Here is a 21,720-nt window from a genome sequence, read left to right as displayed (position 1 = left end):
ACTGCCCTCTATCAACTAAGGTTATTTTGCAGTGGACCATACTCTTCTAATTTCTGACTAATTCTGCTTTCTTTTTTTTTTATATGTAGAAAATGAAATTTTTATTTGTTTTTTTTTGGTTTTTTTGCATTTTTTATTGTAATTAGTAAAAGGGTTACATGATATTTGCCAGATAGAAGGTGCATTAATTCACGTACATTGATACCCTTTCACATGTCTTGGGAATTCTGTTTTCTTAAACCCCAAATTTTCCTAATATCCTAAGGCTATAATAAGTAATAAGCAATTTTAACTTTAAATATGTTTTTTCCACTATAGTAAGTCATCACCACCTGGGAAATACATGGAATATGAAAGGAGGGAATCAAGTTTGTCTGGAATTTTAATTTATAGAGACATGTGTATCATACTACTTCATGACACAGCACAATCAAGCTACCAACATATTCAGTAATAGGATGTAAATTCATTACCTACCTCGATCTTTAAACTCATAAATAAACAAGCTAATTAAATAGACAGCAGCAAATTCTCTTTATAAGAACAGACAAACTTTTTCAATTTAGTTGTCCAATTTAGCTCTTTCCAGAACACCTGGTCATGGTCTGGACCTCTGGTGTTTCTTTCATTGTAGGGCATACATTTTCCTTTCCTGGATAAAATTACACTTTTTCTTTTAAATGCCAGAGCTCCACTGGCCTTTGAACTATGTCTTAAAGCAGTGGGGAATAACAGATAAAGGACTAGATGGTAACAACAATCTCGATTTTTTTCCAACCAATGAAACACCTTGACAAGTAGGATGGGTCACTTAACCTAATTTGAATTGAGCCCTCTCCATATAAAAGAATATTTGATACTGACTTGATAGCATATTAAAAAGATGCTTTATTTGTCATGAGGTTTTAAAATACTTTTCTATTTGGCCTTGGGCCATACACACAGAATTGTGAATCGCCATTCAAAATCATAAATATTTAATGAATCAATAAAGATAAGCATATTTGGAAGCAAATTTGGAAGCAAAAATGCCCATAGATTCATTCTCATTTTTGTGCCTCAATAGATTAAATCTTACTAGAGCCAATCATGGTGATTCATGACTATAATATCAATACTCAAGAGGTTGAGAAATGAAAACCTTGAGTTCAAAACCAGCTTTGGCTTAATAATAAGACTCGATCTCAAAAAAAAAGAGGGGAGGAATCTTACTGGAAAGCAAATAAATCAAAAAACTGAAGTAACAGACAAGGAGTTAAGTATACTTTAGGACATAAACAATGTTTACTTTTAAAAAACCCTAATTTCATTCAAATTAAACTCAGAAATACCTAATACTCAAAAGCCTGTATTGATACAAATAACCACCAGGATAGGTCCCGTTCATACAGATTTCAAAACATACTTCTTACTTATTCCTAAGCAATAAAAGTAGCAAGATGGTTAGACGGCATTCTAGCTGTTGACTTAATTTCTCTATGGAGAATTTAACTTGTCTAACTTCTGTGGACTGTTTAATTTTCTCAACGGACATTTTTTCATTGATATTTACAAAAAATCAGAGTTGAGTTTGAAGACCAAAGTGCAGTTTTATGTGTTATATATTTTGTTTTTTAACACCTGAAAATAGATCATATACTGCCAGTAAGTCTTAGTCTTTTCCTCTTAATTAAGTCTTTCCTGCAGAAATCCTGCAGTGCAACCAAGCCCATCCATTTGCAGGCCTCTGAACCTAAGACTTTCATCTTGTCTCTCCAGCTTAAATTCCTCCCTTTCCATGAACCCTGCCAGAAGAAATTCTTGGGGGGGGGGGGCACAGTAGCTTCTTTATCCAGTTCATTCTTGTTGCCATCATTGATAGTCTTACTGATTTAGTTTTCATCAAATGGAATCATTTCCTTTACTTATTTGAAACTACTGAGCCAAATTTATAAAAAGTAGGACCTAAATGTTTTATTATTCTCCAAATCTGATGTATACTGTTTGGGTTTTTATGTGTGTGTGCCAGATCTGGGACTTAAACTCAGAGCCTAGGTACTGTCCTTGAGCTTTTTTTTACTCACGGCTACACTCTACCACTTGTTCCACAGCTCTAATTTTGTCTTTTCTTGGTAATTAATAGGAAATGAGAATCTTATGAACTTTACTGCCTGGACTGACTTTGAATTGCAATCCTCAGATCTCAGCCTACTGAGCAGCTAGGATTTTAGGCATGAGCCAACAGCACCCAGATTTATATGAAGCTTTAAAAAAAATTCAGGAATTGCATAACTTCTAATGAAAACAGCATGCAAATTCTATGTGGGTCTCAAGATGATTTGCTGGTGAATTTCTCATCCCTGAGGGCAATAAAAATAACTTCCTACCTAAGCATTGTTGGTCACACCTGTAATCCTAGCTATTCAGTAGGCTGAGATCTGAGGATCATAACTTGAAGCCAGATTGGCAGGAAAGACCAAAACTCAGAAGCAGAACTGTGCCTTAAGTGGTAGAGTGGTAGCCTTGAGCAAAAAAGCTCAAGGATAGCATCCAGCACCTGAGTTCAAGCCCCTAGATCAGCAAAAAGAAAAAGAAGAAATGGACATGGTAATAGAAGTATAAACATAACTATATGGACATGTGCCAACAAGGCCTAGTGTATCTCCTATTCCTTCTTGTAAAGTTTTCAGTGTGTCAGCTTTTATCTCCAGGTCTTTGATCCATTTGGAGTTAATTCTAGTGCAGGGTGACAAAGAAGGATCCAACTTTAGTTTTCTGGAGGTGCTTAACCAGTTCTGCCAGCGCCACTTGTTGAAGAGATTGTCTTTCTTCCATTCTATTTTTTTGGCTCCCTTGTCAAAGATTAGGTGGCCATAGGTCTATGGTTTAGTATCTGGGTCCTCAGTTCTATTCCATTGATCTTCAGGCCTGTTCTTGTGCCAGTACCAAGCTGTTTTGAGAATTATAGCTCTGTAATAGAGTCTAAAGTTTGGTATTGAAATTCCTCCTGCGCTGTTCTTTCTGCTAAGAAGTGTTTTTGCTATACGGGATCTTTTATTATTCCATATGAAATTTTGGATTGCCTCCTCTATTTCTTTAAAGAATGACATTGGGATATTGATGGGTATTGCATTGAATTTGTAGATAGCCCTTGGCAAGATTGTCATTTTCACGATATTGATTCTTCCAATCCAGGAGCCTGGGAGGTTTTTCCATTTGCTCAGTTCTGCTTTAATTTCCTTTTTCAGGATTTTAAAGTCTTCATCAAAAAGGTCCTTTACATTCTTAGTTAAGGTAATTCCTAAGTACTTTATTTTCTTTGAGGCTATTGCAAAAGGAGTTGCTTTCCTGATTGTTGCCTCATTAATAGGAGATACACTAGGCCTCCTTGGCACAGGTCGAAACTTTCTTAATAAGGACCAAGAATCACAACAAATCAGAGAAAGGCTGGATAAGTGGGACTGCATTAAACTGCAGAGCTTTTGTATGGCAAAGGACATAGCTAGTAAACTAATTAGGAAGCCTACAGAGTGGAGAAAATCTTCACCAACCATACAACGGACAAAGGCCTCATATCTAAAATATATCAACAGCTCACAAAATTGAATCAATCCAAAACTAATCTCCAAAGTAACAACCATCCCATTAAAAGATGGACCAAAGACTTAAAGAGATTCTTCTCTGAAGAAGAAACAAAAATGGCCTACAGACACATGAAGAAATGCTCAACATCTCTGGTCATAAAAGAAATGCAAATCAAAACAACTCCTTACTCCAGTTAGAATGGCCAGGATCAAGAAAACTAATAACAGCAGATGCTGGAGGGGATGTGGCCAGGAAGGATCACTACTACAGTGTTGGTGGGAGTGCAAACTTGTTCAACCACTATGGAAAGAAGTATGGCAGTTCCTCAAAAGACTAAACATAGAGCTCCCCCATGACCCAGCAATTCCACTACTTGGCATTTACCCAATCATCCAGAAACAAGGACATACTAAATCCACCAGCACAACAATGTTCATTGTAGCACTATTTACCATAGCAAAGATATAGAACCAACCTAGATGTCCCTCAGTTGATGAGTGATCAACAAGATGTAGTATTTGTACACAATGGAATTCTATGCCACTGTCAGAAAAAATGACATTGCCCCATTTGTTAGGAAATGGAAAGACTTAGGAAAGATCATATTAAATGAAGTAAGCCAGACTCAAAGGAACTTAGGCTCAATGGTTTCCCTCATTTGTCATAATCAGTAGAAACCTTGGGCTCTCCTAGCAGAGATTTGCAATAGAGCAAAACCTTGATACAAAAGGCCATATAGTATGATGCTAAATGAAAGGATCTCTAGGATATAGAAACATAAGCCATATAATGAATGATTGTTGTTCTTAAGGTACTATGTTATCTCTCATTTCTTTTGCTGTCCCTTGGTTATATATCGGATATATTTGTATTTGGTTATTTGAATAACCAAAACAAGATGAGGGGTGGGAGTGGGGGGGAGGGAAATGGGGACCAAGACATGTGAAAGGGTATCAATGTATGGGAATTGATGCACCATCTATCTGGCAAATATCATGTAACCCTTCTATTAACTACAATAAAAAATATATATAAAAAAGAAATTGAGATAATTCTTGTAAGAGCTAAAATTCTGTTGTATTTACAATGATTCTTAACTTAGAATAAAAATTGAAAAATTGGAATGCTTTCCAATTTGTCTTATGATCTACTGTAACTTTGATTTAAAAATGAAAACTTGAGAATATGTTTACTTATGAACATGCAAATGAAACTAAATTAAAAGATTAGAAGGCATGTCACAAAATATATAGAATCAAATCAATAATAGATGGTTTCACAATAGAAAATAATTCAATTCAATTTATTATATAAATATATGTTTTCATTTAGAATCAGACATTCTTTTTCTTTGTTTTTGTGGTTGTTTTTATTTCATAAAATACTCTTAAAGATTTTTGTGTGAAATAAATGCCAATAAAAAGAAATGTAAAATAAAAAACAAAAAAATAACATATAGACATAAAAACCTATGACTCTATAGACATAATGTTTTATTTCATAAATTAGTATGTTTCTATGACATACAAACCCTTAGCCTAATTTGGATTAAGTTCTAAAACCTAAGTCCCAGCGATTGTATATAGATTCCCTTCTTGAACACTTGTTTGTTAAACTTGTCATTTGAAATATGATGTAAAAATCAATGTTAATAAATTATTAAAAAAACTGTCCTAAATAAAAAAAAGAAAAAGAAGAAACAGCTGGCTTCCCTTAGGCTAATAATTGAAAACCTTTTACACATTTCTAACACGTCTTCTCTGAACAGGTGACTGTTTAAAAAAATAAAAATGCTCTCAACACTTTTTTTTTTTTTTTGCCAGTCCTGGGCTTGAGCTCAGGGTCTGAGTACTGTCCTTGGACTTTCTCAAGGCTAGAGCTCTACCACTTGAGCCTCAGCACCACTTCCGGCTTTTTTCTATGTATGTGGTACCGAGGAATCGAACCCGGGTCTTCATGCATGCTAGGCAAGCACTTTAACCACTAGGCCAAACTCCCGGCCCCCTCTCAACATTTTTTTTATAAAAAAAAAAAATTAAAAACCCATTCATAAACTTGTGAGTTGTGTCTAGGTGCTGATAATCAAACTTGAGTGTTTGTGAGAAAATGTACATTTCCATTCTACTGTATCACTATTGCTTATGGGAAAATCAAACATCGAAAATAACCATGTGCTAGAAAATAGGGAGGAATTCTCATGGCCTTGGAAAAGATACATGGTCTAGATGTACCTTTGTGAAACAAGCATGTTTTACCTGTATAACAAGAAAAATCACTTGATGGAGTTTCTATAGATGAGTATGCCCCCTTGTGGGCACTTTCTGACTCACATTTTTTAGATTGGTCAGTCAAGATGGTGTCTGTTTCTAACATACTCCATATTGGCATTTGTTTCTCTCATTGATTTATTATATATTACCTTCAATGTCTATAATACTAAAAAAATAATAATAGTTTCTAGATACTTGCAGATAACAAAACTTTCCTGTTTCATACCTATATATAAGTTTATTACCAAAAACTTAAGCATGACTTTACAATAGTGTATATTTGAAGCATTTAAATGATAACAAGAAATATCACATTTTTCTCTTTTGAAGAATTAGTTATTATTTTTAGACTTTTAGATTAGTAATATTAACTGGGTGAAAATGGAACCAGTTCTATCCTTTTCTGTGAAAATGTTTTAAAAATACTCTTGCTTCCAATACAAACATGACAAAATAATAATATGTCCCAAACCCAACATAGCAAATGTGTAAAATAGATAATTGAACAAGTATTTATTATATTATAATATTTACTGTATGTGCTAAGTAGAAGAGAAAAACACAGGTGGTCTACATGTCATCTGAGCTGTCATTTATAGTAGAACTTAGATTAACATTTCAGGATCTAAACAAAAAGCTGATAATCCATTATTAATTATAGCTATTACATGAAGAGAAAAGACAGAAAAAAAAAACTCTGAAAAAAGAAGTTCAACAGGGGTTGGGGATCTAGCTCAGTGGACGAGCCCTTGCCTGGCAAGTGCAAGGCCCTGAGTTCGGCCCTCAGCTCTGGAAAAAATAATAATAAAGGAAGTTCAACAGATTTTTGGAAAATTTGAATATAGAATGTATCTGGTGAGGAAAAAGGATTGTTCTGGGATAAATATAATAAAAAGTACACAATAGCAAGTTTTCAAGAGGGTCATAAAGTCAAGCTAAAACTGTTCTCCAGGTGGAACTCATACTCCACTGAAGAGAAAAAAATCAATTATCACACACTAGTAATGATGGAGAAATGATTGAAGGGCCAGGAGTTTGGCCTAGTGGTAAAGTGCTCAGGTAGACAGAATGTTCAAGATCATGGTGCCTGAGATGAGAGAAGTGGTCACTAAGTGAGACTTTACCCATGGATGACAAAAATGATCTGGAGACAGATCCTTAAGCAATAGGAATGAGGAATTACAACTGCAATGAGGAACTGTCATCTACACAGTGGAAAGTAAACTGGCTGTGAAGTGAACTGAATTCATTTATGTAATTGTAAGTTCTTCTAGATTTCTCATTTGTTTAAACAATTAGCACATAGGTACATTTCATAGCCTATGTATTTAGGGAAAAAAATCTTTCTGTGTTGGTTTTTAGAAGAGTCTCTTAGAAGCTGCAGTTTCAAAATGACAGATGAATCTAATGTCAGTCAGTTTTAGGATCCATGCAAAAAAAGAATCCCTTAATGAGAGAATCATGGGAGCTTGGACAAACTCCATTTTGTATGGAAATACAATGGTGAATTATTAAGCTGAATAAGCACCACTGTATCAGTGTGTGAGAGACTACATATTTTATCAGTTTTTACAAGGAGGACCTACCCTGAGAGCCCAAAGTATGGGGGGCAAAGCTGTCTTGACCCTCTTCAACTCTGCTAGTCCTAAGGAGTCACTAGGTGTTGTGACTCATGGGCTCAGAATCTACAGGACTAGGTGGCTAGGATATGGAGCAGAAGCTATCCTTTCCTCTTTCACTGTAGGCAGCTCCAAATTAAGACAGTGGCTTTTCTGTGCTAAATGGTGTATAGTCTGCACAGATCCCCCAACCTCCACACCAGCTTATATCATTTTGGGGAGGGAGGGGGGCTAGGTCCTCAGGCTTGAACTTAGGGCCTGGGCGCTGTTCCTGAGCCCTTCAAGTCAAGGCTAGTACAGTGCCACTTCCGGTTTTCTGGTGGTTATGGGGATGAGCTTCATGGACTTTTGTGCCCAGGCTGGTGAACTGTTCTCCTCAGATCTCAGCCTCCTAAGTAGCTAGGATTTATAGGTGTGAGCCACAGGAGCCCAGCTCAGCTTATATCTTTTATATCATTTAAGGTTATATACCTTGGTAAACTCAGAAGTCATTGCTGGAACAAGGAAGTATACAAGTAATACAAGTACACAATTTAAAAAAAGGCCCCTTATAAGAGAACCACATAAATAAAGTAAGAAATGATGACACACAGCCCCTAAGAAGTTGGATAACATGGCAGGAACTACCAGATAATCTCTAATTTGAATGGACTTAACTCTCCACTTATTAAGTCTATATCAACTGATTAGTTGGACCAAAAAGCAAGATCCATGTACTATCTTCAAGAGACACACCTTGCCCATAAAAACAAACATTCAGAAAGTGAATAGCTGAGATAAAATCTATCAAACAGCCCCCATAAAGCGTCAAGAGCTGCAATATTAATAGACTTTTAATTCAAATTAGTGAGAAGAGACAAAGAAATGTATTATATACTAATAAATGTATCTCTCCTACCCAAGATATAATTCTAAAAATCTATACACCAAATGCTAGAGCAATACTACTTATCTTAAAAACACACATAGATCCAAACACATTGTTGGTGACTTTAACACATCACTATCAACTCTGGATAGATCAACCCAGCAAAAATTCAGAACTCAAAACTAAAGAACTGCATAGACCAATTAGACTTGACTGATATCTATAGAATAATTCACTTAGCAACATCAGAATATACATTCTCAGTAGCACTCTCCAAAACAGATATTTTAGGCCACAAAGCAAATCTGTGCCAAATTCAGAAATAATGAAATTATTCCCTGCATGCTGTCAGACCACAAAGGAATAAAATTAGAACTCAATATCAAAAGCCACCATAGTAAACAAACTCGGCCGGGAGCATAGCCTAGTGGTAGAGTGCTCGCCTAGCATGCAAAAAGCCTGAGTTTGATTCCTCAGTACCACAATCCTCAAAAATCAACCACCTTTCTTTATGCCAACAACGCAAGGCAACAATCAGGAAAGCAACTCCTTTTGCAATAGTCTCATAGAAAATAAAGTACCTAGGAATTAACTAAGAATGTAAAGGAGCTTTTTGATGAAAACTTTAAAATCCTGAAAAAGGAACTGAAAGCAGAACTGAGGAAATGGAAAAACCTCCCATGCTCCTGGAATAATAAAAGACCCCATATAGCAAAAACAATTCTTAGCAGAAAGAACAGCATAGGAGGAATTTCAATGTCAAACTTCAGAATCTATTACAGAGCTATAGTAACCAAAACAGGTTGGTACTGGCACAAGAATAGGCCTGAGGACCAATAGAATAGAACTGAAGATCCAGAAAGCAACCTGCAGACGTATGGCCACCTAATCTTTGATAAGGGAGCCGAAATAATAGAATGGAAGAAAGACAGCCTCTTCAACAAGTGGTGCTAGCAAAACTGGTTAAGCACCTGCAGAAAACTAAAGTTGAATCTTCTATGTCACCTGGCTCCAGGATTAACTCCAAATGGATCAAAGACCTCAAGGTAAAAGAAGATACACTGAAAACTTTACAAGAAGGAATAGGAGATACATTGGGTCTCCTGTCACAGGTCGAAACTTTCTTAATGAAGACCCAGAAACACAACAAATTGAAGAAAGTTGGGACAAATGGGACTGCATTAACCTGCAGAGCTTCTGTATGGCAAAGGAAATAGCTAGCAAGCTAAATATAAAGCCCACAGAGGGGAGATCTTCACTAACCCTACAATAGACAAAGGCCTCATGTCTAAAATATATCAACAGCTAAAAAAATTGAATCACTCCCAAACTAATTTTCAAAGAAACAACCATCCCATTAAAAGATGGGCCAGTTTCCTGTGGAAACCTGGGGTACCGGCCTGTACAGATCTTGTTCTTGGGGGCTGCACAGCTCTCATGCTTTGTATTAATGGGGACTTCCCTTGTGCCAGGAATGTACCCCTCCCTAATTTCATGGTCTCTGGGGGCAGTGGTCATGTTCTCCCTCTGGGGGGCCCTGTGGCCCCCTTCCCAGGGACTCCATGCCTGGAACACTGCCAGACCCTGTGGGTCACCCTCTCACCCTGGTATCTGGGGGCTCTGGCTCAGCCAGGCCAGGATGGAGGGAGATGGGCCCTTCTTATTGGGCTGGATTATACATATGTTAATAGCACAAAACCAATGCCACATTTTTATAACTGTGATTAAATTTCATTGTACAAAAATAAATAAATAAATAAATAAGTTAATAAATAAATAAATAAAAAGATGGGCCAAAGACTTAAAGAGAGACTTCTCTGAAGAAGAAATAAGAATGGCCTATAACCACATGAATAAATGCTCAACATCTCTGGCCATAAAAAAATGCAAATCAAAACAACTCTAAGATTCTACCTCAATCTAGTTAGAATGGCCATTATTAAGAAATCTAATAACAGATGCTGGTGGGGATGTGGCCAGGAGGGATCACTACTACACTGGTGGTGGGACTGTAAACTCATTCAACCACTATGGAAAGCAGTGTGGCAGTTCCTCAAAAGACTAAACATAGAGCTCCCCTATAATCCAGCTATTTGGCATTTACCCAACATCCAGAAACAAGGACACACTAAAGCCACTAACATAACAATGTTAATTGCAGCACTATTTACCATAGCAAAGATATGGAACCAACCCAGATGCCCCTTAGTATATGATTAGATCCACAAGGTGTGGTATTTATACACAATGGAATTCTATGCTGCCATCAGAAAGAATGACATTGTTCCATTTGTAAGGAAATGGAAAGACTTGGGAAAAAAAATCATACTAAGTGAAGTAAGCCAGACCCAAAGAACATAGGCTCAATGGTTTCCCTCATTTATAATAATTAGTACAAAACTTGGACTCTCCTAGCAGAGAATTACAATAGCACAAAACCTAGATACATAAGGCCATATAGGATGAGGCTAAAGGAAAGGATCTCTAGGATATGGAAACAAGAGCTTTATCTTGTGTGATTGTTGTTCTTAACGTATTATGTTATTTCTCTTCTCTTTTGTTACCCTTTGGTTAATCTCATATTGTTACAGTATCTGACTTTGTTACCTGGTATATTGTATATATGTTTATTTGTTTATTTGAAATAGGAAAGGGAAGGGGGAAAAACAAGATGAGGGAGTGGGGCCAGGGAGGGAAGTGGGGACAAAAACATGAGAAGGGGTATCAATGTGTGTGAAGTAATACACCTTCTATCTGGCAAATATAACTATAACCCTCTATTAATTACAATAAAAATATATGGGGGAAAAAATCCAGAAGTAGTGCTGTGGCTCAAATGGCAGAATGCCAGCCTTGAGCAAAAAGTGTTCAAGGATAGTGCCCAGGTCCTAAATTCAAGCCCCAAGACTGGCCAAAAAAAAAGAAAATAGAAAATTCTCTAACTCATGGAGACTGAACAACACATTGTTGAATAGGTCATTAAAGAGATCAGAATCAAAATTCAAATGTTTATGAAATTTAACAAAAATGGACACACAAAATACCAGCTACTCTAGGACACAGTAAAGGCAGTACTCAGTGGAAAATGTATAGGTCTAAGTGCCTACACTAACAGAGAAATCTTTTTTTTTTTTTTTTTGCCAGTCCTGGGCTTGAGCTCAGGGCTTAAGCACTGTCCTTGGACTTTCTCAAGGCTAGAGCTCTACCACTTGAGCCTCAGCACCACTTCCAGCTTTTTTCTATGTATGTGGTACCCAGGAATCGAACCCAGGTCTTTGTGCATGGTAGGCAAGCACTTTAACCACTAGGCCAAACTCCCGGCCCTAACAGAGAAATCTTAAACTATCATAGGCTACATGGTTTCCTACATTTGTAATAACTAGAATGTGCATATAAATCTACAAGTAAATGCAAGAGATGGTAAAAGACAAATAAATACACCTGGACATGATAAATAAAACAGCAGGCTAAACATTCATACAATGAAAACAAAGGAGGATATTCTTAGAAGAGGTTCACAAGGGCTCAACAAGTATGTGTATAAGATCATATAAAATGATACTTATTGAAATGAACTCCAAGAAATGGAAGACTTTTTAATATAATGTTTAATATAATATTTTAATATGCTTCTTTTCTTCTTTCCTTTTGTCTTTGGTTTATTCACTTCCTTTCACTGTATCTGATTTCTGTACCCTTTGTCCTTATATAAGTTTATCTAATTCGAGGAGGGAAAGGAAAATCGCAGCAACAGTAGGAAGAGGGGTGAACCAATTCAGCAGTGAAACCCACTGCTGGGAATGAACTATACAATGAACTGTTGGGAATGAACTATACAACTTTGTGGGAAGAGGGAAGTCAGGAGAGGTAAAACTGGGAGAGAATAAGGGAGCAGGTGACATTGCTCAAAAAGAAATGCACTCATTACCTGACTTGCGTAACTGTAAACCCTCTGTACATAATCTGTACAATGAAATTTAAAGAGAAATTTGGTAGAGAAAGTGTCAGGGGGATCCATTTTCAGGCTAGATAATAATAGACATAGATTTCTTAGTTTCTTATACCCAACCTCACCTCCTATAATATCCCCTCTGTTGAATTTCCAATAGTTACTAGTATCTATTCAAAACCTATGCTGATTAGAGAAGCAGTAATGAAACAATCAAGACTAAAATCTTCCTTTAGTTTTCCAGTTAACTAAGCACTGGTTCTTAGGACATAAAAATATCTTTGTAATTGGTATTTCTGGGTACATTAGATATAAGATCAGCTGGAGCTATTTTAATGATAATTCTTTAAAATGCTGTATCCTTTCATGGATACCGTTAAATGCTAAAAAAAAAAAATAATGGTGCTTTATACTAAAAATGAGGAAAGATTTATTGGGCTAACAATACCTGATACCATCTTATAACAAGTACTCTGGAAAGTCACAGGTTATTTTCATTATAAAATAAAAAGTTAAGATATGCCATCACTGACTTTGTCTCAATTTTATCGATAACTTTAAGATTTGTATAAATTTAAGGTTCATCTTGAAGAGAAACTTGTAGAAAACTCCAAACTACTAGCTATTGAATCATTATAAAAACTTAGAAAGTTTTCCTGAAACAGGTGGGGAAAAAAAATCCTGCAATTGTTCAGCCATCAAGACCTGAAAGTTTGGGACTTAGACACTGTTGAATTGACGCAAGATACAGCAAATCAAACATGTAAAGATACAGTGAAAAGAAATTAGATCATCAGACTCACTAACCTTCATAAATGCATTAAGTAGTAATTAATTTAACTTAGTTGTTGGCCTAAGCAGTAATAGATTTAATTCTGTTGTTGGCCTAATGACTTAAATGTAAGGTTTATAAACTTGCCCAGTAATCAAAACAGTCTTATATGAAGTAGTGTAACATTAGTATTAACTGTAATTCAAAGAAATTATTTTAAACAGAAGACAATCATTTCACTGGAAGAATTTTCCATTTTATGAAAAATATATGTCATATACACCTCTTTATGTAAAAGAGTTGAAAGAAGTTTCCTCCTGTTTACTAGTACACACACATACCAGCCATCTTCTTGAGAAACACAAGCTAAGTAAATTTCTAAAAAAGACAAATGACTCCTTTCCCTGCACACATAATGCACAGGCATGTACACAAGTACAAATGGAACAATCTGACCAAAACATGTTGTTTTTTGTGCATTTATTTTCTTTGATCTTAACCTACCTCTCACCCAAAAACTACAGTGATTTAGTATGATACAGTTAAGCGTTTACATAATAATTTCAAGATGGTGGATAAAAGGGGAAAATGTTACCCACAATATACTTCAAAAGAATAGAATATATTTATATGAAGCGCACAAAGCAAGGCCCAACATTTCCTTTCTGAAACATGTGGCCAATTTGATGTCCCAATGTGGTGGATGAAGAACGCAAAATTAAAAGTTGTAGCATCTCTTTCGAGTGGTTTTGAACGCATAACATAATATGAAAGAACCAAAATCACTGCAAAGTTTTCTAAAGCTGTTTATTAGAAATTGAAGAATGAAACATATTCACACAAAGGAAAAGATCTGACTAGCTTTCATTTCACTATCCTATCTAAGTACTCAAAAACTTAAATTACTTCATAAAAATGGTGGGAGGAGAAGAAAGTAACTGTCCATTGGAACTGGAAAATAAGTTTTCAAAAATATCGATGGAAACTATTTAGGCAATCTGCTTGAGAAAAAAAAACAGAGGAGGGAAAAAGAAGCTTGAAACATCAAAAATGTTGAGATCAAATAATACACCCCAACATCTATTAATATTCTAAGAATATTTTGCAGTCATATCCAGAGCTAAAAATATCCAGAATTTAAAATTGGTATTTTTATTCATTTATTTATTTATTTTGGCAATCCTGGCTTGAACTCAGCACCTGAGCACTGTCCTTGGATTTTCTCAAGGCCAGAGCTCTACCACTTGAGCCACAGCACCACTGCCAGCTTTGTCTATGTAAGTGGTACCAAGGAATCAAACCCAGGTCTCTGTGAATGCTAGGCAAGCACTCTACCAGTAGACCAAACTCCTGGCCTAAAATTGGTATTTTTAAAATCTAGATTATGATGTGCATTGAGTCAGTGTTTTCTAAATGTGACAGTCTCCTATTCTCTTTTTTGTTAGTCATGGGTGCTGTCCGGGTGCTCTTTCGCTGAAGGCTAGGGCTCTACCATTTTGAGCCATAGCTCCACTTCTGGTTTTCTGGTGGTTAAATGAAGATAAGAGTTTCATGGACTTTCCTACCCAGGCTGGCTCTGAACTACAATCATCAGCCTTACCCTCCTGAGTAGCTAGGATTGCAGGTTTAAGCCACAAGCACCAAGACAACAGTCTCTTCTTTTACCAAGCAACTCTCAGTCATAAAGAAATTCAGGCACAAAATTTCTTCCAAAAATGATAAAAATTAATAGCAACACAACTATTCTTCTCTTTTTTAACAGAACAAAGCAAAACTAAATTTAAAACAGGTAATCATTCATCACACTTACCACAAGAACTTATTGCTAAGTATTCTAACAACAATTATTGGGTGTATATGACTCGAGTGGTAGAATATGCCTCATAAGTGAGATCAAACCCCAGAACCACCAGAATTGCTTTGTTACTTTAAAAAAAAGTGAGGTTGCATATGTTAAATTATTCACTAATTTAAAAACAAACTAGTTACAGTGTTAACTCAATGTCATTTGTCTATCACCACACCATTGACAATATTCTTCAGTCTTCACCTATCCCCAGGCAACCAACAAAGTATGCTTGTCTTCATCAACTATCACCAGGTGCCAAATCTAGTGATCATTCATTCCTCTGTCCCCTTAGCTATCTTCTCAGCAGCATCTGTTCCAAACAATGATTTCTCCTGAAGCACTCCTTGTTTAATTTCCTGAAAAGTCTTTCTAGCTGTATCTCTGCCTTATGCTCCTTGTTTTTTATTGGCTGGACCCTTTATTCAATCTCTTTCCAAATAAGTTTAAAAAAAAAAAACAACAACCTGTGAGATGCACAAATATTTCTTTGCACGAACATTCTAAATGATGTCATAAAAAAGTGATTTTATTCATAATAACAAAAAGCTGAAAATAAACCAAATCATCAAGTGGACAATGGATAAATACATTGCAGGGTGCTTATATTACTGAATGTTATTTAGTGATTAAAAAATAAGCTAATGAAAGCCGGGCACCAGTGGCTTTTGCCTGTAATTCTAGCTACTCAGGAGGCTGAGATTTGAGTATTGTAGTTCAAAGCCAGCTGGGACATGACAGTCCATGAGATCACCAATTAATCACCAGAAAACTGGAAGAGGTGCTGTGGCTCAAGGATAAAGTGGTAGCCTTGAGTTGAAGAGTCAGGAACAGTGCCTAGACCCAGAGTTCAAGCCAACAAAAGTAAAAATAAATAAGCTAATGATAAAATGTCTCAAAAGCATTTTGTAAAAGAAGACAACTAGAAAAGAGTATATTCTATATGACAGAGAAATACAAAACATCTATGGTGATAGACTAGGGGTGGAAGAACTAGCTGAAAGATTACATGGGTATACACATTTATGAAAACTGATAAAAATTGTTTACAGTATGCAGATTTTATTACTTTTTATTTTTTAGCCTGATCTTTTGATCTTCCTGCCTCAACCTCCTGAGTGCTGGAATTATATGTGTACACCACAATAACCAACTTATCCCATTTTATTCTTAGCAGTACTAGGGTTTGAACTTAGGACTTCACCCTTGCTAGTCGGGTGCCCTGCCACTTGACCCATGTCCCCAAGCTTTTTTTGCTGTGGCTTTTTAGAGAAGTTCTTACATTTTGCCCAGGCCAGCCAGATCAAGTCCTCCTATTCACACCTCCAAATAGCAGAGATAACAGGTACAACTCACCACTACATTCACCATATCAGTTAAAATGGGGGCCTTAGTAACTACTTTTTGTTCTTTTTGTTTTAGCTAGTCTCATTCTGCTAATATTTACTTCTGAGTAGTATGTACTACAGGCATGAGCCACCATTTCCAGTCTCACCATTTTTTTACAGTCAAAAGTTTTTAATTTGTTCACTCATATACAAGATACAGAAACTATAGAAACAAAGCCACACTACTGTCTACTTTCATCCAGACCCAAATATTAAATTATTCAGTTGCTTCAAGTATGCCTACTCTTATACAAAAGATTTGGACCCAATTGTTTGATTAAATTGTAACATGTGGCAACATAACAAGAAAATATCACACTATGAGAGATGATTTAATCTGCAGTTACCTATAATAAATAATGCAAAATTATAAGAGAAAGCATAAACTACAATGGACTATAAGAGCCACTATAGAAGAACTAATACAGAATATTAGCAAAATATTAAGGTACATCAAACAACCACGTGATCTGAGACACCTAATAAATTGTGGTCGGAAAATCTCAAAACACAGGCTAAGAAAGAAGTTGAATACGTCTTTTTACCTTCAAAACATCTTAAGGATATCACTCCCAGATTCATAAAAGCAAACTGACATGTAAAGTGCAAACAAAGATTGTAGCAGGAAAAGGAACAGTGGTATGTACTGTAGAAAGTCTATATGAGAAACCAGGCTCACCCCTGTAACATACTTACCCAGGAGACTGGGATCTAAGGATTGTGACTCAAAGTCAGCCTAAGTAGGAAAGCCAGTGAGATTCTTATCTCCAATTAAACAACAAAAAAGTTAGAAAGGGAACTGTCAAGGGGTAGAGTGTTAGTGATAAGCACAAAAAGCTGGGGACAATACTCTAGCCCTGAGTTCAAGCCATAAGACTCACATAAAAAAAAATCTACAAGTACATTTCTATCCAAAACAGCTATGTTAAGTATCACTGTCTAAGCCAGGCACCAATGAATCATGCCTGTAATTTCAGCTACTCAGGAGGCCAAGAGCTAAGGATTGCAGTTCAAAGCCAGGCACAGAGTCCATGATACTCATCTCCAATTAATCACCAGAAAACTGGAAGTAGTGCTGTGGCTTAAGTTGCAGAGCACTAGCCTTTAGTTGAAGAGCCCAAGGACAACACCTAGGCCCAGAATTCAAACCCCATGACCAACCAAAAAAAACTAAAAATTGACCCTAGCCTTTCGCCATGCATAAGCATTAACTCAAAAGGGATCAAAGACCTCAATATCAGAATGGAAACCTTGAAACTGCTAGATGATAGAGTTGGAGAGACACTGGAATTCATAGGCACAGGCAAAAACTTCCTGAACAGAATCCCAGGGTCACAACAGATTGGAGAGAGACTCGATAAATGGGACTAGCGAAAAATAAAAAGTTTCTGCACAGATAAAAGCATAGCTACTAAAGTAGAAAGACAACCAACTGGAAAAAGATATTTACCTATAATACATCATACAAATGCTTAATATCCAGTATCTACAGGGAACTCAAGAAACTAATCCCCCCCCAAACCCAACAAACCAATCAGTAAATAGGCAAGGCAACTAAAGAGAGACTTATCAAAAGAAGAGGCTAAAATGGCAGAAAAGCATATGAGAAAATGCTCATCATCCATGGTCATAAAGGAAATGCAAATAAAAACAACCCGAAGATACCACATTACCCCAACTAGAATGGCCAAGATTCTGAACTCAGACAATGACAGATGCTGGGTTGTGGAGAAAAACCCTACTGCACTGCTGTTGGGATTGTAAGCAACTTCAGCCTCTCTAGAAAGCAGTGTAGAGGTTTCTTAAAGAACTGAAAATTGACCTTCCCTACGAGCCCGCCATACCACTTCTGGGCATCTATTCTGAATATCATAACTCAGGATATGATAAGGACACCTGCTCAGCTATGTTCATCTCTGCACTATTTACAATGGCCAAGCAATGGAAACAATCCAGATACCCTAATGCAGATGAATGGATACAAAAAATGTGATATATATATATACACACACACACATACACACACACAATGGAATTCTACATAGCCAAAAGACAAGATAAAATAATGGCATATGCAGGGAAGTGAATGAATCTAGAGCGAATCATGTTGAGTGAGACAGTCAAGACCAAAGGAACAAGAGGTGCATGGTATCCTTAATATGTGGCTATTAGATCTAAACAGTACAAGAGCAAGGATTCAATATTTGCGTACCCAATGTTTTGGACATGGTATTAGAAATATAAACACAACTACATAGACATAAAAAATTATGACTCTATAGATATATTTTATTACATAGATTAATATGTATCCTAACATACAAACCTTCAGCCTAATTTTAATTATGTTCTAAAATCTAAGTGCCAGTGATTGGATATAGAGATTCCCTTCTTGAATGCTTGTCTGTTAATCACATCATTTGAAGTATGATATAAAAATCAATGTTAATAAAGTCTTTAAAAAATGCATGTGATAGGTATTATTTTTCTACTGAATTAGTACTCATTTAATCCTTGTATGTCTAAATGTGGTTTACAATATCATTATTATTCCTTAATTAATATTTCAAATAACTACTGACCTTTTCACTTGATTGTCTTCTTTTCTTTAATTGAATAAAATCTGTTTCCACTCTTTCTGCCAGCTCCAGTTTCCTTTTGTTCCTTTTAAATGCAGCTAAACTGAATCCTGAAAAAGAAACAATAAAGGCAGCATTTGAGAATCGGAGGGGCAATGGAGTAAATAAAGTATCAAGAACATCCTTTCCAGACAAAATCCTTAAAACACTCTTCACTGAAGGTTTTTAAAAGTTTCTTCAATATGCTCTAACAGACTAAGGAAAAGCAAGACTATAAGGGTTAAAAAAAAAAATCCAGGAGAGACAAATGTTCCTAACCAGAGGGCACCTGCTTATTCATTTTACCTCCAATTCTGGTTTCATAGGTCTTCATGCATAGGGACAAAAGATGAAATCTGGGAGAAAAGTAACATTAAAAAAATACTAGCCAGCCCCGTGGCTCACACCTGTAATCCTAGCTAATCTGAGGATCAAGGTTCAAAGCCAGCCCAGGCACAAAAGGACCTGAGACCCTTATCTCCAATTAACCTCTAGAAAATGGGAAATGGAGCTTGGCTCAAGAGTAGGGGAGTAGCTTTTAGCTGAAGAGTTCAGGGACAGCACCCAGGCTGAGTTCAAGTCCCATGACCCACAAAAAAGAGATTATCTATATATAACATTATGTTGCATTAATAAAAAATGAATAATCAAAAATATCTTTGTCACTGAGCACCAGTTGCTCATATCTGTAATCTTAGTGGCTCAGGAAGCTAAGATCTGAGGCTTGTGGTTCAAAGCCAGCCTGGCAGCCCTGGCAAGAAAGTCCATGATACTCATCTCCAATTAAAGCATCACAAAACAGGAAGTAGTACTGTGATTCAAAATGGTAAATGTTTACCCTTGAATAGAAGAGCTCAGGGACAGCGCCCAGGCACTGAGTTCAAGCCCAATGACCAACAACAACAAAAATTTTTGATATTCTGTAAAATCTAGTAATAACCATCTTACACCTTTTATATGAAGGTTCTAAAAGAATTGATGGATAGAAAGATTTATATGTACAGCAATGCAACATTGGGATGATACTGATTATAAGAGCAATATAAGCACAATCTTAGAAAATAAACATAATAAATTGATAAAGAGTAACTAATTAAACAGAAAATAAATGAACCCTACTACCTGGCATACAAAATACCACAAAATTCCTACCAAGCAAAGATCAGAATTACTCAGAAGAGAAAGTATCTTGTAGCTCTCAAAGTAAGAGTGAGTAAAGAAAGAAAATCTTCTAGAAACTATGAATGAGGAATATAGATGCACAATCCTCGATTCATGCTTGCAGGAAAAAGAGACAGTGAATCAGACAATCCAAAATGTGGTTTACATCAGGCAATCACTGATGATAGGTATTAGGTGCTCAACTGAAAAGAGTTTACATAAAAAGTCTGAAAAAGAAAGATAAGGAGCTGAAAGAATAGAGAGGGATTACTAGCATGCAAGAAGGAGAGAGGATAGGAAGGAACAAAGAAAAGGAAGAGTAGTTTTTCCACACGTTTTGCTTCTTTTGTAAATAGAATAATGGCTATTTCCTACCAGAGATGAACAGACAGAAAGATAGACAGATTGACAGACAGAAAATTGTAACTGGAAAAGCTGCTAAGAGATTTTTCCAACACAAAAATATATGGAGGCTACAGAAAGCTTCACAATGGCTTTTAAGTTCCTCACTTGTAAATGTGAAAACAGGTCGCCACTAGATTGTGAGGGAAATTTGCCAATGTACATTTATTTCAGTACACAACAAAGTAAAAAGAATGCAGAATCAGCAAGTAGGAACAAACACAAACCATGGTGCCTAATAAAAATAAGTACAAACACTGTGCTCTTGACTCAAAACTTGTATGCTAGGTCGGGTACTAGTGGCTAATGCCTACAATCCTGGCTATTCAGGAGGCTGAGATCTGAGCATTGAAGTACAAGCCAGCCTGGACAGAAAGGTCTTTGAGAGTCATCTCCAGTTAACCACCCAGAAGTGACACTATGGCTCTAAGTGGTAGAGTGCTAGCCCTGAGCAAAATGTGCTCACTGATAGTTCCCAGGCCTGGAGTTCAAGCCCCACAACCACTCTCCTCCTCCCCAACTCTTCCCCAGAAAGACAGAGAGAATTGTATACATACATATAAGCACATACATACATATATACACCAGAGAGCACACACTGGTACTGGGGCTTGAACTTGCGCATTCCTGTTGGCTTCTTTGATTTTTTGTCAAGGAAGACACTTTACCACTTGAGCCACAAAACACTTCCCAGAACACAATTTTTTAAAGAGATAATCAGGAATGGAGATCCATAAATTAAATATTTTAAAACCAAAATTTAATATTTGTGAAAATAATAGCATTTAGAAAAACAAAATATGGAGGACAAATTCACTTTCCAAACTTTGCTTAATTTCCTCAAAATAAAGCACATGATTTTCTAAATAAAAACAAAATGAGTACCCAGCATAAAGAATGAAAAGAAGAAAGAAAAAAAATTGTAAGATGATTCATTGCAATAAGCAAAACATGGGAATTAAAGCTCCCTTCTAGAGACAAAATACACAAGAACTGAGAGTCTTGCAAAACAGGCTGGAAACCAGATGATAAGAGAATACTTTCTGGGGCCGGGAGTTTGGCCTTGTGGTTAAAGTGCTTGCCTAGCATGCATGAAGACCCGGGTTCGATTCCTCGGTACCACATACATAGAAAAAAGCCGGAAGTGGTGCTGAAGCTCAAGTGGTAGAGCTCTAGCCTTGAGAAAGTCCAAGGACAGTGCTCAGGCCCTGAGCCCCAAGCCCAGGACTGGCAAAAAAAAAAAAAAAAAAAAAAAAAAAGAGA

At 36.4% G+C, this 21,720-nt stretch overlaps 1 protein-coding gene across 7 annotated transcripts in view; it reads right to left on the bottom strand.

The window, feature by feature from the left end:
• The window catches only part of Tasp1 (taspase 1), a 207,608-nt gene that overhangs the window by 118,442 nt on the left and 67,446 nt on the right, over window positions 1–21,720 (bottom strand). For all 7 annotated transcript variants that reach the window (XR_016538586.1, XM_090351979.1, XM_090351978.1 and 4 more), the window contains one exon: window positions 18,859–18,965. Coding sequence is in view for 6 of the 7 variants with exons in the window: in XM_090351979.1 (XP_090208105.1) it covers window positions 18,859–18,965 (107 nt within the window). In the remaining variant the exon portion in view is untranslated. The remainder of the gene's footprint in view (window positions 1–18,858; window positions 18,966–21,720) is intronic.

This window comes from Megascapheus bottae, chromosome 18 (genome assembly GCF_031878675.1).
Source record: "Megascapheus bottae isolate mThoBot1 chromosome 18, mThoBot2.hap1, whole genome shotgun sequence".
Classification (NCBI taxonomy): domain Eukaryota; kingdom Metazoa; phylum Chordata; class Mammalia; order Rodentia; family Geomyidae; genus Megascapheus; species Megascapheus bottae.
The sequence above is the reverse complement of the archived record's forward strand: the minus strand, read 5'-3'. Positions and strand labels throughout refer to the sequence as shown.